This window comes from Nicotiana tabacum, chromosome 6, assembly GCF_000715075.1.
Source record: "Nicotiana tabacum cultivar K326 chromosome 6, ASM71507v2, whole genome shotgun sequence".
NCBI classification, from domain to species: domain Eukaryota; kingdom Viridiplantae; phylum Streptophyta; class Magnoliopsida; order Solanales; family Solanaceae; genus Nicotiana; species Nicotiana tabacum.
The window spans coordinates 169714465-169736944 of record NC_134085.1 but is presented as its reverse complement, the minus strand read 5'-3'; the positions used below and the strand labels follow the sequence as shown (position 1 = coordinate 169736944).

Below are 22480 nucleotides of genomic sequence, written 5' to 3'. Positions count from 1 at the left end.
CTAGGACTGACCTGCTCTGATACCAAGTTTGTCACACCCCAACCTTGTGAGGTGTGGCTGGCACCCGATGCCCGAAGGCCCGAGCGAACCAACCATGAGATATGATCCGAAATATAATAACCTGCAGGTAGAAGAGCCCAACACGACATATATATATATATACAATGACCGCTAGTCTGCAAGCCTCTAAGAGTGTAAGACAATCTCAACAGGGCGGGACAAAGCCCCCGACATGCCCAAAACCACACATATACATCTGTAATAGTACCTATGGACTCAAAGTCAGCAACTCCGAAGAAGTGGAGTGCGAAACCCAACGCTGATCCTGGGGGTCCTACTGAGGAGGCACACCACTCTGTCTATTCGACCCTGTGGGCATGAATACAGCGTATAAAAATGCGTCAGTACGAAATATGTACTGAATATGTAGGGCGACAAGTGTAACATGAAAAATGTAATTAACAAGAGAAGAGACATAGAGATAATTTAAATTCTGAAACTAGCCTCGGTAGGAAACTAAAATTCAACATGGATATAAATGTATGCTCGTGACACCGTCGTTCACTATCGCTACTTATAATATATCACATTATATAATAATAAATCCCTCTGTGGGGCTATAATATCCATAACATACCCGACCATAATAAAGGCTCGGTAGAATCGTACCCGGCCACGTGAAGCTCGGTAATCCCAACTGATCAGTGGTTACACAATATGTGTCATACCCGGCCATCTATAATGCGGCTCGGTAATGAAAGTAAATACATACATATACTAGATCATAAATTATATAGGTGCAATGCGAAACCAACCTTAAAAGACGTATTCTAAGAAGAGTCGAAGTGGCCTATCATCATTCTTCCCCGACTATCATGGTTGTGGCTAAAAATATTTAATTTTCAACTACGAGCCAACAAGTACTAAGAACATGAGAGTTGTGTATTATGAGTACCTTTGAAGTAAATGTTACTTATTCATGATTTATATGAACGTCGAAAGGAGAACGAGTAAAAGGCTCTAGTTCTTTTTAAGCAAGGAACAAGGAAATCCGAGAATTCATAGATATCCTCTAGAGTAAGCAATCTATGAGAAAAGATCAGGTCTAAGCATCTTTATAAGTTGAAGGTGAAATAACTCGAATCCGACGAGACAATTCGATAAACGTTTATTCGAATTCTAGTCATGCCGAAAAGTATAGCGAAAGCCCTACATACCTTGTCGATGGAGTTATATACTGTTTCCAAAACCTCAAAAGCCTTAGGAATGATTTCCTACATAATACAAACCATTCAAAATCAAATTCAAGCTCATAGCTTAAATAATTCTTCATTTAGACATTTACGCGAACAACTTGTGGCCATGAATTTGTAGACTCTTTTGTAGATTAATTTCCCCCCAACACACCACAAAATTTTACTTTACTACATCTCCTCATCAACAGAATTCCATCCATGTCTTCACAGATCCAAACAACACAATAAAATCATATAGAACAGCCCCAACAATCAAGCCATATTAAGAGAGGTTTCTAAAAAAATCAAGAATATTTCTATAGAGGTTTCAACTATTTCTTAAGAATTCTTACGGTAGAAGTTTACAAAGATCAAAGAGGAAGTTAAATCATACCTTATGTGACCAGAATTACTCAAAATTCGAAATTACAAGACGGAGTCTTGCTATGAAAAGTGAAACACCGAAGAATTCACGATTCCAAAGCTACCATGGTGTTCTCCATCTTGAGGATGACTAAATTGTTGTTATGCTTGGCTAGATGGATGGGAGAAGTTTGAGAGGAAATCCCTAGGTTTTTGGTTCTGTTTTGGAGAGGATAAAACGCAAGGGGTTCTGTTTTAAAAATTGACTTAAATAAAGAAATTTTGACTAAACCCGACTAGGCACACTGTTCCCGTAACAGTGTGCACCCCTGTACGAAAATGTTAATATCTCTCTACTCCGAAGTCGTTAAACGAACGGTTTGTTGCGTTGGAAACTAGACTCATAGACCTTCGATTCGGTAGGTATAACACACCATAACTCCCAGTATATTGAGAGAAAAGGTCATCAACATTTTATCCAAATTCCAGTGAAATTTAAACCCGTAACTTGCGCGCGATCTTTGTCGAATTTTTAATCACAACTCAAATGACTTCCAATCTTAACGTATAACTATCGCATCATTTAAATATCTCATAGAAATTATCTTCCTACCGAATTATCCCATTTACAGCATGATAACGCCGAATACACAAGATGTAACAGATTCGTATCATTTCTTCAGAACTCATACATACAAATTCATTTACATATGTCTTTTTTAAATATTAGGATTTCATATACATAAAAATTGATTTACTATGATAGTCTTTCATAGAAATCTTTATTTAAGCAACTTTTCTTTAGGGTTGGCTTCTCTACATTGCTTAGGATTTAGCTTCCACACAAACTTCTGCAAAGTATGGCTTCAAACTATAACTATATCAGTAAACTATCAATGTCCAAAATGAGTTGGAATTTAAAGGTTCGTGTTGTTAGATTATGACACATTCCAGACCGTGAGAAACTAGAAAATTCTAATTCAATTGAATTAATTATTCAAGATGAAAATGTGCATACTCTTTTACATGTTGTTATTTTTTTCGAGTTGTGATGTATTTTCTTCAATTTATGCGCCTTAATTACTAACTTAAATTTCTTTCCACATTTTTTATTTTAGGGAGATCGAGTTCATGCAACTATTGGAAGAGCTGTTATGCATATTTTCAAATTAAAAATACATGAAATGAGATTGTACGTTATGAAAAACTTTGTGGTTGGACCAAACAATCTGAAAATTAAGACCAGCAAGCATAAATTGAAACTGAAAATTACAGGGGTTCCATCAATTTTTGATATTGGGAACAGATTGAGTTCCCAGTTGGTATTCTATTGTTTATATCCATATGAAATATATTATTATTGTTTAAGTTCTCACCTCAGCATAATCAACCCTTCCACCGATTTCATCTATGGTTTGAATAGCTAAATTTATCAGCTCTCCGCAATTGACCTGTCCCTTTTCTGCCTCAACTTTGGCTTTAGACAGTGTTAGGCTAATAGACAAAGCTTATGGAATGGTAGAAAGAGTAAAAAGTTTCAATTACCACAAATGCCAGACAATAATAAAGAGAGAGCCTTAGCAGGAAATCAGTTTTTGCATATGCATTGCCGCATATATTTTGATTATGAATAAGCTAATGTTTGACATAATTCATGTTCCTTCATCATTGCCTCAATACAAAGGACAACTTTTGAAAAATGCACTGCATATATCATGAGCAGTTGCTACAAAAATGTTCCCTTAAGCACATGTTTCATATCAAGCAAATTGTATAACATCATTATTTTTCGTGGAACATTCATATCAAACAAATTGTATAGTATCATTATTTTTTATAGAACATTTATTAGGAGATGGAATGAAAATTTTACTGGAGTCTTAAAATATTTTTAATGTTGGTTGTAAAGATGGTATTAATACTAACATATTAAACTTTATGGTGTAGATAATTCTTTTTGATTATCCGCGTATCGCGCGGGTACTAATACTAGTATAATTAAAGACTCAGTACTTAAAAAAGATGCGGGAGTAGCCGATATTTTATATTTCTCCTACTAACGGGGAGGTGTTTGTCTGGATATTTACTTACTTGTGTTTTAATTTTCTTTTAATCTTTTACTCATCTAATTATCCACTTAATTTTTTTTTTTATAGAATCAGCTTTGTAAGTATATACATACATGGAAATTTTGATCTCCTCAGCTACCTAAACTAAAGTTACCAAAAAACGATTATAAGCTTACTTAGGACTTTTATACCGTGTGTTTATGTGTATTCTTGTCTTGATTGTTTGCTATAGATCATATTTTGTATTCTTTGTATTAATATCGTAAAAATATAAAATAACAAAAATACAAAGAGTTGAGCATTAATTAAATATTATAAAAGTGATATTTTCTCAATTTTCATTAAGTGTTTTAAAAGTTATATTTTCTCTATTTTTCCTTTAATATCTTATTTTGAAAATTCAATAATATTCCAAATACAAAAGTAGAGAAAAAGAATGAAAGTGAAGGGTAATGCAAAGACAAAACCTTGTATTGAATTTTTATATATTTATTACTCTTTTATATCATAAAATATTACTGTAATATATAGAAGAACTATTTGTTGTGTTAAATTTTTATTTATTTATTAATCTTTTATATCATAAAATATTATTGTAATATATAGGAGAACTATTTGTTGTGTTGAATTATAAATTTCAGTATATATAACATATTTTTGGCAGATCTTTTGTTTAATAGTAATGATATCGTTCTTTGGCATGATGTAGGATATCATTAAATATGACAAATAGCACAATAAAGGACTAATATCAATAGTTATTGTTTACCCAAGTATATTGCCTTAATTAATTATTTAATTTTATTTTCATCGATAAAAGAAGATTTAGTCCTGCAATTTGAACATTCAAATTAACGTGATGAAGTTCTTGCAAGGAGCAAAGTATATGCTTCCATGTATATAAAAAATAGAGAAAGTGAGTCTTGAAGATTGTAGAAAAAAGTAATCAACCTTAAAAATATAATTAGATCACAATTATGATTTATGGTTGAATAATATAAAAAAAGATAAAATTAAATAAAGAATAAGGATTTTTTTTTTGATTTTCAAAATTTTAACAATAAATTTTCATTCATATTTATCTTTTTAAGACCGCGCGAAGTGCGGGCAAATTAACTAGTTTACCTATATAGTTGGTGTCTCTTGGCTCGATGGATTAAAGCTTAGAGAATAACTTGAGGTAAATGTGATCACTATTATTATTTTTATGAATGTTAAATTTTGCAGAATACAAAAGTTTACTCTTTTGATTCTCTGCCGAAATATCAATAGAATCAACTATTGGATACAAGACTAGAGAGAAGGAATCTGATTCAAATATAAATATAGGCATCTGTCCTTTTTGGAATATTTAAAGCAGTGTGTTTGGGCCTTTAAAATCTGTTGCTCAAGCTTCAACTACTCTGCAGAGAACAAGCAAGGGCTAATTACATAAGCAAATCAAGAAAATATGAGATCTATTCAGTATTGGGAACCAACGTCTGACGATGAATTCCTCGATCATATTAAAAGAATGGAGAAAGCCCCAACCATGCACCCTGATATTCCTCTCTACCCAAATGTTTATTCTGTTTTCAAAAACAAAGCAAGCTATGATCAACAACAAAAATCTAGCTTGAATCATCAGAAGGAACCGTCCGCAGAATCCCTGAAGAAGGTTCAGTTTGCTGAATTCAACAAGAATGAAGAGAAGAACATCAATACTCAGGCTGATGCATACATCAACCAGAAGCACAAGAATTTTGAGCTACACAAATGGAGGACCTTCAAAGTGTCATGTTAAATGGTTTCAATCTTGTTGGCTGCAGGCAGCTGTCTGGCACTGGTGTTCTTCAATAACCTACGTAATATGTTACTCTGCGTTTGTATCCCACAAGAATAAGGGGAAAAAATTTCAAGATATCGTTCATGTTTACCTTATATTTCCTATAGAGAGTAGTACATTTGCACTGTGATTTGTTCTATCTAATAAAAAGTTGTCTATTTACTTTTCTGCAAACACTTCTATTAGCGGTTTTTCTGAGTCTACGGCTTTTTATCATTTGCCTTCATAATTATCACAATAAAGCTACGCATAAATGTGTCCTAATATCATTTCATCAAGGAAGTAGATTGACAAGCTCAGTGGCTGAAAGCATTCACCCTCAGCATATCTAACCTCCTGTTTGATTTAGACAATAAACTTCAACACCAAGCAGAAGCCTTTTCTTCTCCTTGTTTAGATCCCTTCTAATACCTTCCATATTCTAAGTTAAGTGTTTGTTCCTCAATGGCTCAATTGGTGGGACGAAGACCTATGTGTTCAAAGAATATCACTGTTCTTAGCGAGTTAAACGCTCTTTTTGGTCATTTCAGGAAATAAGACACTGAAATGAAGTACGAGTAAAATAAGACATTGATCCTTCATTATTGATTTTTAAGTAGTAATAACTGCTAAATAGCAACTATGATGAATGTACGAGGCTCTCTTGTCATGTCAAAAGAGAGGATGACCGAGAGCAAGAAGAAAAAACTAATGGAGGAAAAGTGGCCAAAGATATAAGAAGATGACAGTACTAAAGCAGACCTGAGTGGTAAAATTGCTGGTTGAGGACAAAGACAACTGACATGGAATAATTTAAGGGATTAATATCATGCTATATATGTATTTTTGACAAGTTCAGATAAAGGAGAAATACAGTGTAGGAGACAGCAGTTGGAAGACGAAGACAATTTAGCTAGTTATATTGAACCTGAAGTTTGAGAGATCATTAAACACTTTTATAACCTTTACTGTTTCCCCACAAAAGTTGGAAAATGTAATTGGAATACTCTCGACTAGGATAGACTCATTAGGGAATAAATATCGCCAATGTTATGTTTTAAAAGATCGAAAAGTGAGGAGGTTCTCTATTATTGGGAATAGGAAGATAGAACATTGTTTCTAGCTGTAGATTCTTACTAGTATATGATAACTCTTTTTTATCTTATTTTCCACATGAAGCTGAATGGAGTCTACTGTTACTATTATAGCTCAGTTTCAAACTCGAAAGCGTATAAATTACAACATGTTTGTTCTTCCAAGAGCCCAAGATCTGCAATCTTCTTGTCGGATGGATGGTACTGATATTTCCCATTACCACAAAGTTCAAAAATTATCAGGAAAATTTTTTAAGCTCTACAGTAGGCTTATTCTTCTCTACTCACTGGAATATCCACTGTTGACACAGACTAAAGGCAAGGCATCCGATTCAAGGGCATCTTGCTTGCTCATAACTTATCCTATATGAATACCAACACACCTATTTTGTCTATAAAATGCTGGACTAGTTAAGGCAAAGCATATCAATCAAACAAAAAAGGAAAAATGAATAGGATACCACGTGGCCCTTACATTCAGCCCAATTGGGAAAAATCTATCGAGGATTACCTTGCTCGCAGAACAAGAATGGAGAGGATGCAAGTAGTTGAATCTGCTGTGTTCGAGTACCCCAACGCTCACTTCAAAATCAAAGAGGAGAGAGCCAGTGAAGAACCGGGCAACATGTATTGGAATAGGTACAACCACAGCTTCCCTAGTGGTTATCACCATGCGTCTCGTGCCCCTGAAACTCACAAGAAAGTCCACTTTGTGGAGTGTGACAAAACCACTGAAGTTGATAGGAATGGAAAATATGAAGTCACAGAGGAAAAGGTTGATAATGAAGCTGATAGCTTCATTCAGAGGAAACACAAGACCTTTGAGCTTGCAAAGATGGATACTTTTAAGGTCTATTGATAGACTATTTGCATGGCAGACAATACATTTCCCTCTGACTGTTAGGTCATTGGTTGAATCACTAGTATAATAAAAAAAATTGTCTGTCGTATACACTTGACCGTAGACTGTCTTTACAGTTGTATGCGAGTAGTTGATATGTACTGAAGTTTGAAGATATTAGTTATTTGCTCATCCTGTGCAACTTGTTCGTCAAATAGGAATGGCTTTGGTATCATCTAAATAACAAAGCTTATCTTTTGTTCTAATTTGCACCACCATCTTTTAATCCTTATAAAACTTAGAAGAAGCAAGCCTCATTCTCCAATTAGTGAAAGAGTCCAGATCCCTGAAAAAGATGGTCCATTTTACTTGACAAATCTTCAACTTTATTCTGTGGCAAGACTGTATAAGAAGTGTTTAGCAACTATGAACTGTAGTCTTCTGCGCAGCCCGATGCACGAAGCATATGCATTTACGCAGGGGCCGGGGAAGGAGTGTGATGTAGGCAGTCTACCCTAATGCAAGCATTAGTGGTTGATTCCACGGGTTCGGTATTAACATAATTTGCAGACACCTGCTTAGAATTTGTACACTGCCACGATGAGCTGGACTATATGCTTTTAATTGTCAAAATGAAGACATGCTATACTGCAAGTATCCTGTACTCTTTAGCGAAAGCTAAGAGAGAAAGCAGAATTCGTCGAGTCTCGAAAAAAGAAGAAGAAAAGAAGAAGCAATAAAGCAACTAAAGACATAGAACTTGCAGTTTTAGTAGTAATAGTTTGTTAACTAGGAGAGCACCCTCCTGTTCCACAACAATCCCTTCAAGTTCCAATCTTGTAAGAATTTTTCAAAACAAGGTACAATAATTCAGTTGAGGAAAAGAAAAACCATAATGATCTCCAATCGCTTTGGCATAAGATTCGTTTTTCAAATATTGTAGTTCAATCTTTTAGGTGATGTTAAAAGTGCAAGGACTTTGATTTGGTGGAAGGAAATCAAAAACCAAAACATACCCGTGGCTAATTGCTAGATATTTGGCCATCACAATGACTACAAGCTACTCTTGTTTTTCATATATTCCACTGGTGGCTGTAGCTTCAGGCTTCTTGTGCTGCCCTCAGCTAAATGATGTCATGGATAGGAAAAAGAAATTTCTAAATGTACAGAAGAATCAGCTGCTTTACCACTTGGAAGCTCTAAATACCAAGTAGTCGAGCAGAATCACTACAAAAGATAAAACCTTTTGTTTTCATTTCTTTCTTCCTTATCTATTTCTTTGAAAGGTAAGTGCGCGTGGAACATTTGGACCCCGAAATTCAGCATTCTGTAAACAGAATCAGAGAAAGAGAGCTCTTTGGGCTTCTTTTAGAAAACGAAACCAAATTTTACATATTACTACAAGGATATCAGCTATAGCAGTAATGGAAAGAAACCAGTCAAAAATTAACCATCGTTAACCAGATAACCATCGTTATCTGGTGTTAAATCAGCTTCATTATATCTTCTTGAGGACACCCTATTGAACAAGCTTCTTAAGCTATTCTTACTCTCTTTTCGCTTCTGCCCAATTCGAGTTGTCTCGTCCAATCCAGAAAATGAATGGTCTAACGCTAACCCAGCTTCTAGCTTTTTAGACAAGTTAACAATCTCATAAGAATCCCAAAGGGATTGGCTGAAATCCCAGCTTTCTGTGCCACCATAATATTCCCTGGATGTTGCCTTGCTCATAGCTTCAAGCTTGAATCTTGACGGCTTGTTCTTGAAGTTGAGACGGTGGGCGTCGAATTCGGCGGTGGTTCTACGGCTGCTGGAATGGCCGTGCCAGGCCTGAGCCACGGCCTTAAGGATTTCAATATCATGTTCATCTTGATAAGGCTCCAGCTGCTTGTTGCTCTTCATAGTCAGTTTCGAGTGAGTTGTCTAAGTCTGGGTCTTGTCTTGTATGGGCCACGTTATCTTGAGAAAAGAACAACCTCATGTTCTTTTGAATTGGAAACTTGTGATTCATAACTCTGTTTAGTCTTGAGGCGTGTTACGTGGCCTTCAGCTTAGGAAGACTTACTCCTCTTCAATGTGGGAGGTAGAGATTAATAATTTGGCATGTATATGTTATTCTAGTATTGGTTTTTCAGAAAATACTTACTTGGCACTTAATTTCATCACATATTCAAGGCACTAAATTAGCTCCCATGTGGCCATAAATTTTGACTTCATTTTTTCATTTTTTTTAAAAACATTATTTGTTTATGGAATATGATCATATGTTGGGAGAAGGTGAGCTTTAGCGTAACCGGTAAATTTGTTGTCATGTGACCAGGAGGTCACAGGTTCAAGCCGTGAAAACAACCTCTTGTAAGAATGTAGGGTAAGACTGCAGACAATAGACCCTTGTGGTACTAGCCATTTCCCCGACCCCGTGCATAGCGGGAGCTTAGTGCATCGGGCTGTCCGATCATGTTTTGGGAAAAAAAATGAAAAATTTTCAAGTTCCCAAAAACTGGTTTAGGGCTTTTGGGTGAAATTTTTTCTTTCATATTCACACAACTTCAACTTTTCTCAAATAAAACACATGTCCAAACAAAACTTCAACTTCCAACAATTATTTTTCAACAAAAGTTCAAAAACTCTTTTATTCAAGTTTCAATCAAATGTATGTCCATACGCTAGCTTAGTCAGACCATGTATGCTTGTGAGATATATTTTTGATCTGACATACTGGTATCCCAATATTAAAATAACTAAACGGTAAAAAATTTAATTCACCTATAGTTGGTATATTAAAAGTTTATATATAATAAAAGCATTAGGGGTTTACGAGTTTTTAAAATGAATTTGTTTCCAAGGACAAAATTCATTGACAAATAGATCATGATTCAAACTGCATAATGAGTATGGATTTCAATAGCCTATTGGATTTTTCCCCACTCCTTGTTAAGTAATACTTTAAACACGTGGAAAAAAAGAATCTCAAGTCTAGCATTGACAAACACGAACCAGCAATGAGCGCAACAAACAACACCAATCACCATGCATACCTCAACGTAGTGGTGGCAAAATGGATTGAATTTTTTTTGTTATTCATCCATATTATCTACTAAAAAATAGGTTGAATAATGAATTTTTTAAAAACGGATCAAATATGGATAAGAAACATATTATCCACTTGAAAAATGAATAACCAATGGATAACTAATAGATTTAACTTTTACATTTGGAAAGACTCAAATTGGGGGTTCCTCAAGCTTGGGAGACTAGGAATTATCCCAAAAGTCATCATATTAAAAAAGCATGAATAATATGGTTACCCATAATATCCGCCGATTAACCTATTTTCTTTCTGTATTAAATAGGAAAATTTTCATAAAACACTATCTTTTAGTAGTAATTAGCCATCTATAGATACCATTTGCTATATTACGGATTCTAGATAGCTTTCTGTGGTTATAAGATGTATTTGATGTATTTAAGCTATTGTATTCATGAATACAGTAGCAAAAATAGGCGTGAATCAGGGAAGTCCAACTAATCAGCTGTTGTATTCGAGTGTATTCAACTTTATTCATGGAGTGAAACATGGAATTACAGCTGAACAAATTATTGTATTCGACTGTATTCGCGGCGTGAAATAGGGGATTAGACTGTTTTTAAAACGGAAAGTGAATCAATTAACATACTAGACTCCTAATATAACTCAACAAACTCAATTATAACACACAAATTTTGTATTTTCAGTTATCAAAAAGATTCTCAACCGAAAAATACCCCAAAAACATAATAATCTTCAGAGAAGTTATATAATACATCTGAATACATAAATTATATTAATTAAAAAATATATATGAATACATTCATGGCATATAGCAAGAGTGAATAGTGAATACAATGAAATACATAGAATACAGCAGGATACATTGAAATACAATGAAAAAAAGATAGTGAATACAATGAAATACATGGAATACAACGAGATACATTAAATTACAATGAAAAAAAAGACAATGAATACAATGAAATACATTGAAATATATTAACAGAAAATCAAGTTGCTCAGCCCCAAACTCCGTCGTCTTTGTTCAAGAACAAACCCTAATTTCCTTCACCATTGATGACATATTCTTTTCGAATTGCTTTACTAGACTCATCATCGTCACTAGCAAAAACAGTGAGGAAAGCGAAGTTACTCAAGAGGGCATAGTGATTAGCAGTGACTGAGAAAATAGATTCAGATTTGTTGAATCTAGAGTAGTCGGTTGGATAAAAATAGAGACAGAGGAATTTAGTGACAGGGGAAACGATGAAATTGTAGGTGAATTGAGAATGGAAAATACGGGCACTCATATAATAAACTCTAGTGAACAACCCTAATGAGAGAGAGGGGATAGAGAAAAATCTGAAAGAATGAGAGAAAAATAATACAAAGAGTATTTTATGGCTTAAGGGTAGGAGATAACCATAAATAGATATTTGGCTATAAAAAGCAAAAGGTAGCTATGGAATATAATTTTTTAAAAGGGTATTTATTTAAAATAAATAAGGTATCAGCCTTTGCTACAGGAGGTAAAAATTCCTATTAAATATGGGTCGGGCCGGATAAATTATCCGTTTTAATTACCCGTTTTCGATCCGCTCGTATTCGACTGACCCGACCCCGTTTGCCACCATCTCAATGGGAAGTAAATTGACAAGTGACAAGCACCAAACAATGCACAAGGATGGTCCATAGCAATATCACTGCACACCAATGGTCCTCTGCAATAGCTATGGGGAACTCTATTCTCATTATCTTAAATCTTTTTTGAAGCTTAGATGTTTCAGCATCACCTGCCAAAATCACTAGCATCCCAAATTAACTAGCTCTTTCACAAACCAATGTTCCCAATATTGAAAAGAATCAAGATCAGTGGAATTGATAGAAGGATTAGTGTGAATAAGAATTTGGTAAAAGATGTTGATACACTGCTAGATAATAGAGGCCTTGTAAAAAGAACAAGGACCTACTTTTGCCTTTTGTAATGTACATGTGGCAACAGGAGTTGCACTTGCTTGATTCAGAACAAAATGATTGCAAAGCTGCAGTTCATCGGGGCCATAAAAGCTCAGTCAACAGCTTGACTTATACCACTTAAAACAATAAACACCAAAAGTTATAGTAACACGAAATACATGCTATGACCTTGTTCATTTTCACCAGATCCTACAAAGAATCAACTCCACATCAGAGTTTGAGACCAAGATCCTACTATTTGGCCAGAAATAGATAACCGAACAGTCAAATCCACTTAGTCATTCATTATCTCAGCTTAGTAAAACATGCTTCCTATTCCTACCTATAACAGTCAGCGAAAACATCTTTCAAGCATGATTACAGGAACAACGATGACAGTCACAACCCAGCCGGACCAGGATTCAGTTCTTTCACATCTCTGAGTCCTGTGATTAAAATCGTAAATGCTGATCAGAGCGCTACAAGTATAGATAAGACAGTCCTTTGCTTCAATTATACTCTTAACCTTTCTTTATGACTCCACATTTCTTTATGACACAGGCAATGGCAGTAGAAAGGATGGAAAATGCAGATGAACGAACTTGTGAGCTCTTTTCAAAGAACTAACTGCACCTTGTGACCTAAGCAGAATTGAAGCTCTTTCTGGGGAACCTTTTCGCTTTTCCGTTGTTGGAATTTGGAGAACCAAAGAGGCCACAAATTGCTGGGTGTTGGCGTATATGATGTGGGCACTTGTAAAGCAGATCTTTTGCCTCAGAATGTCTACCTTCTGCAAAGAAGGTCTGAAAAACATGTTGGTACGCTGAAACAGATGGATAGTCCTTGACGCTCAACGCCTTCAAAAACTCCACTGCATCTTCCACTGTTCCTGACTTTGAAATATATTGATGAAAGGGTTCAGGAAAAGGTGGGTAATTGTGTTTCTTCATTCGACGGAGGAGATCTAGTGCTTCTTCCATTTTCCTTTCCCCTAAGAGCTTTTGAATGATAAGTTTGTATGTTGCTTGCCAGGGGCGCATTTGAAACCGATTCACCATCTCGATCAACAGCTGATATGCACCAAAAACTCTTTTCTGACTCAAAAAACCATTAAGCAGTACGTCCAACAGATCAGCATCTGTATCAACATTTTTCTCCATCATCTTAGCAAAACAAAACAGCGCCTTATCAACTTCACCAGCTAAACAATGCCCTTGTATCAGAACAGTCCAAGTCTTGATATCCGGAATGCATCCACATTCTTCCATCACATCAATCACTTTCGAGGCCTCCTCCAGCCTCCGAATTTTGCAGAGTCCATAGATTAATTGGCTGTAGGTAATATTGTCAGGTTCATATCCTGCATCTCTCATAGCTTCTGTTATCTTCTCTGCTTCCTCAAATCGCCCCAAGTTAGTCAAACACCTATGAATGACATCATAAATAATCTTTGAGCGTGAATGCCCTGCTGCCTCAAATTTTCCCACAACTCTAACTAGCAGATCAAGATCTGGGGGATTTGACTGTGCGATGGATCTTAAAAGAATATTACACTCACCAAGTGATGGTTTAAACTGACCATCCATCATCAGCTCATATAATTCTACTGCATCTCTCAACATCCTAATTTTCTGAAAATGTCTTGAGATCTTTATATATGTATCAAGATCTATTTCAAAACCCACGCTCTTCATTTCTTCTACTACACTCCAAAACTCTTCAATCGATTCTTCTCGGCAAAGAACCCTAAGAATCCCATTATAAGTAACGGTGTTGTGCTGAAAACCTAAACTCCTAGCAACCCATTTGAAAAAGTTGAAAGCTTTAAGCGGATATCCTATTTCCCTAAGTTCCTTCAACACCCTAAGCACAAAATTATCCGACACCGACAATTTCATCTCCCGTAATTCTTTCTCCACCTCAAATCCCCATTCTTGTTTCTTAATCAATTCAGACACATCTCTCGCCAAATCACCCATAGCATTTTCTTTAATCATCCTACCATAGAAATGCTTCAAAGCAGTGGCATCAGTTTCCAATTTCAAATTCCTAAATATGGAATGAATTGATTTATAAGTTTCCTCATCAATATAAAAACCCTTCTCTTTCATTTCCTTAATAGTAATCCAAAAGTCCTTCATAGAATCTTTATTGGCATAAATTCTGAGCATCAAACTGTACATAGCAGAACTAGGTTCAAACCCCTTTTGCTTAATGACCCATTTCAAGAAATTTCCAGCCTTTTTGGGGTCTTTGTCAAGTTTCTTCAACAGATACATAACAGCTTCATGGGTCACTGGAAAATCAAGATTTCCTAAATTCTTTTCTAAGTGTTTGGACCATTCGTTGGATAGTATAATGTCTACAAAAGATTCAGGTTTTGATGAAAAGGAAACATTTTGGGGGGCGGCGAGTATAGTAGCAGAAGTACAAATTTGTGTGGGAAGGGAAGGAGAAAGGTAAAAGTAGCGAGTCACCTGAGGGTTGGGCGAGGGAGCTCGAGAAAGCTGAGTAAGAAACAGCGAATTCCTCAGTCGAAGCGAACTCAGGATACTCTTGCCGTGATTCATGGCTGCCGTGGTCTCTCTCTTCAGATACTACAAGGGAGATGCAAAACCCTTGAAAACCCCCCTCTCTAGGAGACTAGGAATAAGGCTTAATTAGTGTAGGAAAGGGGTGGGACAGGAATTTGTTACATACAATATCAATTGCCTTAAAAAAAACACTTTTGATGAAAAATAAAAGGTGCACAAAAATTAGTACACTCTAATTCAATTTTTATGCATTCATTTACTTCATAATCTAAGTTTTGATTTATATATTTTTTGGTTAACCTAGGTACTCGTGCTTTACAGGTCCGATGATTTCGTGCCACGCAGCAGCGGCCCGTCCATAAAGCAGGTAAAAAAGTCACTTATTATGGACCGGAGAAAGTAGTAGACAAGATTATTTTTTCACTTTAAAATAAATTTGAACTATGAAAATATTTTTGATTTTTTATTCAACGGTAAAAAGTGAGATTACTAGATGATGGAAATTTGAAAAATATTGCCTTCATCTTGAATGCTTCTTAAATCATAATAATCAACCCACTATCGATAGTTTAGATTTATTTTCTGGATTAAAAATATTTTAAAAAATAGTACAATTAAAAGATAACAGTTTAATTGATATACTCAATCAAATAAAAAGATTTGATTTTTCAAATGCCTATATTACTTATAGAATAATGCCATAACTCCTATTACTGTTGCTTCAACGGAAAAAAAGTGTTTCAAAATTGATAAAATCTTACTTAAGATCAACAATGTCTCAAAGATATTAAATGAATCAGCTATATTGTCAATTGAGAAAGACTTATTAGGAGAAATTGATTATAAAAAATTAATAATAACTTTGCATCTAAAAAAGTTAGAAAAATAACCTTCAAACAAAAACAAAATATTTTTTATTAATAAAAAAGTTAAGGCCCCTCATAAAGTTTGGTTTTAGGCCACGAAATTGGTCGGGCCGCTCCTGGTTCGGAGTGAATTAAATAACACCCTAATTGGAGGAAAGTGAGTTCATAAGAAAAATATTTTCCAAAACATTTAAGCCAACCAAACATGGGAAAAGGAAATTGTGGGGCTATTGAGATTGGCCTTCGTGAACACGATGTGTGAGATGCGAACACGGTGAAGAACTTGAGGGACCTACCGGAACGTGAATGGGCAGTCGTGAACGCGTAGAAGGAAGTGAGGACTGGGCCTGATCGCTTGGCCTATGTGAACGCAAAGCAGTGAGGGCGGAAGGCTCCGCGAACGCGTCGTGAGGAACGCGAAGAAGGATTTCTAGGCTTGGGCTGGCTGAGCTTCGCGAATGCGAAGGGATTTCCGCATTCGCGAAGAAGGGCAGTGTCATTTTAAAGACGTGATTTGGCCATTTTCCTCCATTTTTCATTTGGTTGGGCGATTTTTGGAGCTCTTGGAAGGGAGATTTTCGTCATCTATGTCAAGGTAAGTGATTTCCACCTATTGCAAGTTAAATACTTGGATTGTGTATGGATTTAGACATGAAAATTTGTAGAAATTAGGGATTTTGAAGAAAACCCTAGAAATTTATATTTTTGGATTTTGACCACGAAATTGGACATGGAATTTGGAATAAATTATATATTTGAGTTCATGGTGTTATGGGTAAAGTTTGTCTTTGAAAATTTTCTGAATCCGGGCACGTGAGCCCGAGGGTTGGTTTATCAACTTTTCGAGCAGAGTTGGGAATTGATGTAAATAGGATTATAATGAGTATTAGAGTATATATTTATGGATTTGCTCATTTATTGACTAGCTTTGGAGCGTTGGGCATCGGTTTGAGTTCTTGGAAAGGTTTGGGAGTCGGCTATAGAACTCCGGAGCGAGGTAAATCTCCTTTCTAATATTGTAAGAGGGAATTAATCCCATAGGTGAACCAAATTAATATGTGCTTCTAATTGTGGGGGCTACGTACGTACGAGGTGACGAGAGTCCGTACGTAGCCACTAGCTATACCTATGTCTGGGTAGTTTTAGGTTTACATCATGCCTCATTGATATTGCTATTTGATTTATGGTTATTGTTCGTCTTGAGAAGAAACGAGATTGAGGTTCCATAATAATTGTGTTGAAAGGAATTTAAATTGAGAAATTTAAGATTTTAAAAGTTTTCATTTGAATTTCGTATTTTCAAAAGAGAAATGAGGAATATTGTAATAACTTAAGAAATCTATGTGTAACCGCGTCACAATTATATTCCGCGAACGGGCAGGATCAATGTACCACACTTTCATGAGAGCGGGTCGTTCGCCTCGGCAGGTTAATAGATGCATCTATGATTCATGTCGTTCGACCCTCGACATTACACAGTTTAATTATTATGTTGGATCGGGTCGTATGCCTCGGCATGTCCTATATCATATCCTTATGGAATCGTACGTAATATTCGGCAAGCAACCAGTGTATCCGTGAGTTTTTCGGATTTGAATTTATGGTAATCTACTTTATGGGGTCCAATTCATTGTTTGTGTGATCATATGTATTAAAGGAAGGAAGTGATTTAGGTTCTTAAATATGGTGAATACTTGTTCAGTTATTTCTTTTTATGAGTCTTATTGTTTTATATCATGCTTAATTTGAAATTCATATTATCATATTATTGGACCACTAGTAAGTGTCGGAGTCGACCTCTCGTCACTACTTCTTCGAGGTTAGACTGGATACTTACTGGGTACGCGTTGTTTTCGTACTCATATTACATTTGCTATACATTTTGTTGTACATGCACCTGTATGTCTAGTGGCCTTGTGGGCGCAGCAGCGCGGTTAATACAGGGATTTAGGTGAGCTGCGTCTTATGTTATGGTCTGTAGCCAGCAGAGTCTCCTTTAGAGTATTTATATTCTCTCTCTCTCTCTCTCTCTCTCTCTCTCCTGTCCAAGTCGTATTCCGGACAGATGATGCATTTTATTTTATTTTTCCTAGTTGATGCTCATGCACTTGTGACACCGGGTTCTGGGATGATTACAGTTTATTCAATATTGAGATTGTGAAAAATATTATTATTTACCCTAAATTTTTCCACCTTCTACTATTTAATTGAAGTAATACCATGATTTCAACATTATTAAAGGGAAACCTAAATTAAGTATTTAATTGTTGGCTTGCCTGACAGCGGTATCCAGCGCCATCATGACCTTTAATGAATTTTGGGTCATGACAACAAATCCAGAACAAACTACAGATAAGGGTCTAGCACTACAAGCTCCGTCTAAGACGGTATTAAATTTCGATTACTTTCTCTATTTTCTTTTCTGGGTGTGTTTAGTATGAAGGATTTTCCATGGAAAATATTTTTCTAGAAAAAGTTTTTATGAAAAATGAGTGGTTTTATTACTTATTTTCCTTTATTTGGTTGGTGAGTGGAAAATATTTTCCGAAAAATATTTTCTAGTGTTTGGTTAGAGAGTAGAAAATATTTTTTTAGGAAAATATTTTTTTATGCTACTCTCCTCACCCCTCCACTTTCCTCTTCCCCCAAGTCTCTAAAAATTCATACAAATTCAAAGGAACTAATGTGCTGCTTTACATTTTTACACAAAAATAACATTGAAATTTGTGCTCAATAACTAAAAAAAATACTCTTTTTTGGTTAAAAAAGAAAGTACTCTTTCTACAACATGAGAATAAAGTACTCACTCTATTGAAAAAAAAAAATACTTTTTCTACATCATGAAAAGAAAATATTTATTTTGTTGAAATGAAAAAAAAAACTTTTTTTACATCATGAAAAGAAAATATATTTTTTGTTGTAATGAAGAAAAACACTTTTTTTATATTGTCACACCTCCTTTTTCCGCGCCCGGGAGGCGCAGGGGGAGTTTTTCCAATTAAAGGACAATCGAAACGGGATTGGTTTATTAATTTCAGAGTCGCCACTTGAGAGATTTAGGGTGTCCCAAGTCACCAATTTTAATCCCGAATCGAGGAAAAATAATGACTCTATATTACAGTCTGCATACCAGAAATCCGGATAAGGAATTCTGTTAACCCGGGAGAAGGTGTTAGGCATTCCCGAGTTCCGTGGTTCTAGCACGGTCGCTCAACTGTCATATTCGGCTTATTTATCTGATTTTAAATACAATTATGAACCAATGTGCCAATTTTAACTTTTTACCGCTTTATTACTGTTATTTCAAAAGAATGTGAACATCGCTTAAAACACGTCTTTGGATTGCGTCACATGAAATGCACCCACAATCCGGAACGCATCTTATTTGATGTTTTGGGATCGGGATTTGGGTCACATGAAATGCACGCCCAAGTTTAAGAAAATAGATTATTAAACACGCGCCTAAAGAGACTATCGTGTTATTATTTTGGGAAGGCCACGAAATTCACTAAGCGGCCCTCCTGAATTCTAAGTAATTTAAAACGAATATTTACTGAGGGCCCCGCAATTTGTATTTTTTATTCGGCGAGGCTCATCTCATTCTTATTTTTAAAAGGATATCCTATAGCAACTACGTTTCTTGTCGTGTTCGTCTCTATCAATTGAAAGCAGTAGATAGCCCTAATTAATTACATGTTTGCGAATTGTTCGTAGCAACATTCAGAAAAGCTTGAAAATCAAAAATGAGGCTGCATGTGCAATCAGCCGAACAAATAATCATGGGCCCAAATCCAGCCCATGCGTGAAAGGCCAGACCTGGGCCACTGCTTGTCCGATGCGGATCTGCCCGGTCTGTTTTGACCTGGGCTCGACCTTTATGAGGTTGAGGCCCTGAATTTGTGCTCTTTATCTTAAAACATGATCTTAAGGGTTATACATGGCAATTTATTAGAACGGAAAGAACCTATTTACAGTATACGGATGTCATGCTTGGACTATATCACAAGCTCATACTATACCATTGAACTAAATAGGAGATACCACCTACTGCCTTGGGCATACTCTCATCATCAACCTATATGCACATTCTAGCATTCAACTACCATACATTGACATTTATAGGCATGAAGACTATCTCTAATACCCAGAATAAGATGTAAAAAAAAACTATTACACATTACATGAATATTTAATATAACAATCTATGTGCAAGAGTCATCCTTCAAGTTTCTTCATTTTTGCATTCATACTCATTTTTCAATTACATTTCTTGACAGTGCATTGGTTGTGTACCTGGTATAGAGGACAAAGAAGAAAGGGATGATCAGCTGGGCAGTATGCAGTAAACACAGCAACAGCAGATTCACAGCAACAACACAGCAACAACAACCAGCCAACAATGATAAAGCCCAGCAAGGAGTCGAGCAACAAATAAACAATCCCAGAAAAACAGAGTAGGGAATAAAAGCCCAGAATGTTGAATGTAACAGCAACAGAAATCCAATGACCACAAGAAAGCTTGGCAAACGACAGAAAAAGCAAAGCCACAAAGACAACCTGATCAAACTGGACTATTACACAGTTTCTTCTAGACAATACTCATTCACAATGTTCTGAAATTTATTCCTGTTTTTTCCTTTTCCAGTTTTCTTACTCACAGAATCTCCCAAGACTCGAAAAATGAACTCCCTTTTCTAATGGAAGGTCTCCTCTTTTATAGCCTAACCTTAACACTTTACAGTCTGTTTTACAACTCAAAATTGCCCCCCTCTGTTGTTTTTCCACTCACTTGTTTTAAATAACCAAGCTCCCATGAAATCCCTGACAGCCCCTCTCTTTTTGGTTGTTAAAGTGTACTGATCACTTGTTTATTTAACCAAAGTATGGGCAGTAGGAATATAATCTGACAGCACATGATGTCCAATTATTTTAATCCATTAAAGCTAACCATACACATGCTGCCCACGGTCCAAACCAAATGGCATTGTGTTTTAAAACCAAAATCTGAATCTGCCATTATAACCTTTCCCCTAGATGTTCTTTTAATTCAATTTGGACCAAATCAACAGGCAATACAATTCAGTTCCTAATGAGACTCAAATACGATCACAGCAGAAATAAGCAATACGAATCAAGTTGTTACCATTAACGATTGAAACTAATTGACGACATATATCGACTCGACTATATTAATCGTAACACATAACAATCAATCGTTCATATAAACAACACGTATAGAGTCCCGAATGGCTTCAGACAAATTTGTTCAAACACTGGGAACTTATATGAATTAAACTCGCTTGACGATTAATCTAATTGATGAGCACGTATATCACAGGGTATATTCAGAACACAAACAGAAGACAATTGACCAAATAAAAAGCCTTTAACATAGATGGAAGAAATCCGAATGGAAAATAATAAAAGAAAATAACCAATCATACACAATGAAACGTGCTGACAACTTGACTAGCAGTTAAATAAAACAAAAAGGAAAAGAAAACTTACCAAAAAATGTCCAAACAAAACTGAACCAAATCTGACTCAACATTGAACTTTTGAGGCCGAACAAACTTTAATCAGGGTGTTCTCACATGAGAACACCTTGATTAAGGTCCATTAGACCTCAAACCCCCGTTAAGGCTAGCCGGATTCCCCATGTGCATGTGTTCTAAAGTCTGGATTTTCAGATCTGGATTTTTGGGAGTTGTGGGTAGATTCGGACCAAACCAAGCTTGGTTTGGTCACGAGGACGGTCAGGGGGTGTCTGGTATGAAGATGGGGTGGTTTGGCATAGATCGAGTTTTGTCTCGAATCTTCAAATCCAGATTCGAGACGATAGGAGGTGATTCGAGGTTCGTGGTTAGTGGATTCGTGTTCAGGGTGGTTGGATGCTTTAGGGGTGTGAAGGGGGTGGTCACCGGCGTTCGTGCCGCCGGGTTTTGGTGGAGGGGAAGCTAGGGCGGCTTGCTAGGGTTTGGGGTTTCAGCTTGGGGAAGGAGACGAGTGAGGGGTGGGGTTCGGATAGGGGGCGTGGGGTGAAGGGTTGAGTTTATATATGGGGAGTCTGATTGGATCTGAGCCGTTAGATCAGATGATCTCAACGGCTTGGATCTGAGGATGAGACATGAGACGGGGTCGTTTGGTAGTTAAACGGGGTCGTTTGGTTTAAGTGAGGGGTTGGGTCAGGCTGGTTATTTGGGTCGGGTTTGAACATGGGTCGCTGAAAGAGGTCCTGAACCGTTAGATCGGCTGGGACGGACGGCTCAGATTGATTTGCCTGAAACGACGTCGTTTCAGGAGGTGCCTGGGCAGGCCTGGTCTGGACTGGGTTGAGTGCTGGTTTGGGCCTGTTTTTGTTTCATTTATTTTGGGCCCAACCGATTTTCTTCCCTTTTTGTTTTTTCTAGTTTCATTTTTCTTTTAAAACAAAAAATAAAATAATAGACAATAAAATAATGAAATTAAAACTAAACAACAATGGAACATTTTAACACAATTATCACCAAATATTCAAGTAAGTTAACTAAAAGCCTAGAACGAACGATGCACACATATATATATATTATTTTTTTGAATTTTCTTTTACTGACACATATTTTTGTATTTTTGTTTGATAATGACTAGATGCAAAATGGACAGACCCACAAATGACCAACAACACATGTTACGGAAAGATCGAAAAAT

At 36.1% G+C, this 22480-nt stretch overlaps 2 protein-coding genes across 2 annotated transcripts; both read right to left on the bottom strand.

Annotated features, from left to right (window-relative positions):
• Positions 1-8852: 8852 nt before the first annotated feature.
• Positions 8853-9308, bottom strand: LOC107814103 (uncharacterized). Its single transcript, XM_016639436.1, has one exon. It carries the CDS (start codon positions 9306-9308, stop codon positions 8853-8855), a length of 456 nt encoding a protein of 151 aa, XP_016494922.1.
• A 3035-nt stretch (positions 9309-12343) lies between these two features.
• On the bottom strand, positions 12344-15102 carry LOC107814104 (pentatricopeptide repeat-containing protein At3g48250, chloroplastic-like). The gene has a single exon (XM_016639437.2). It carries the CDS (start codon positions 14961-14963, stop codon positions 13035-13037), a length of 1929 nt encoding a protein of 642 aa, XP_016494923.2. The 5' UTR covers positions 14964-15102; the 3' UTR covers positions 12344-13034.
• Between the last annotated feature and the right edge of the window lie 7378 nt (positions 15103-22480).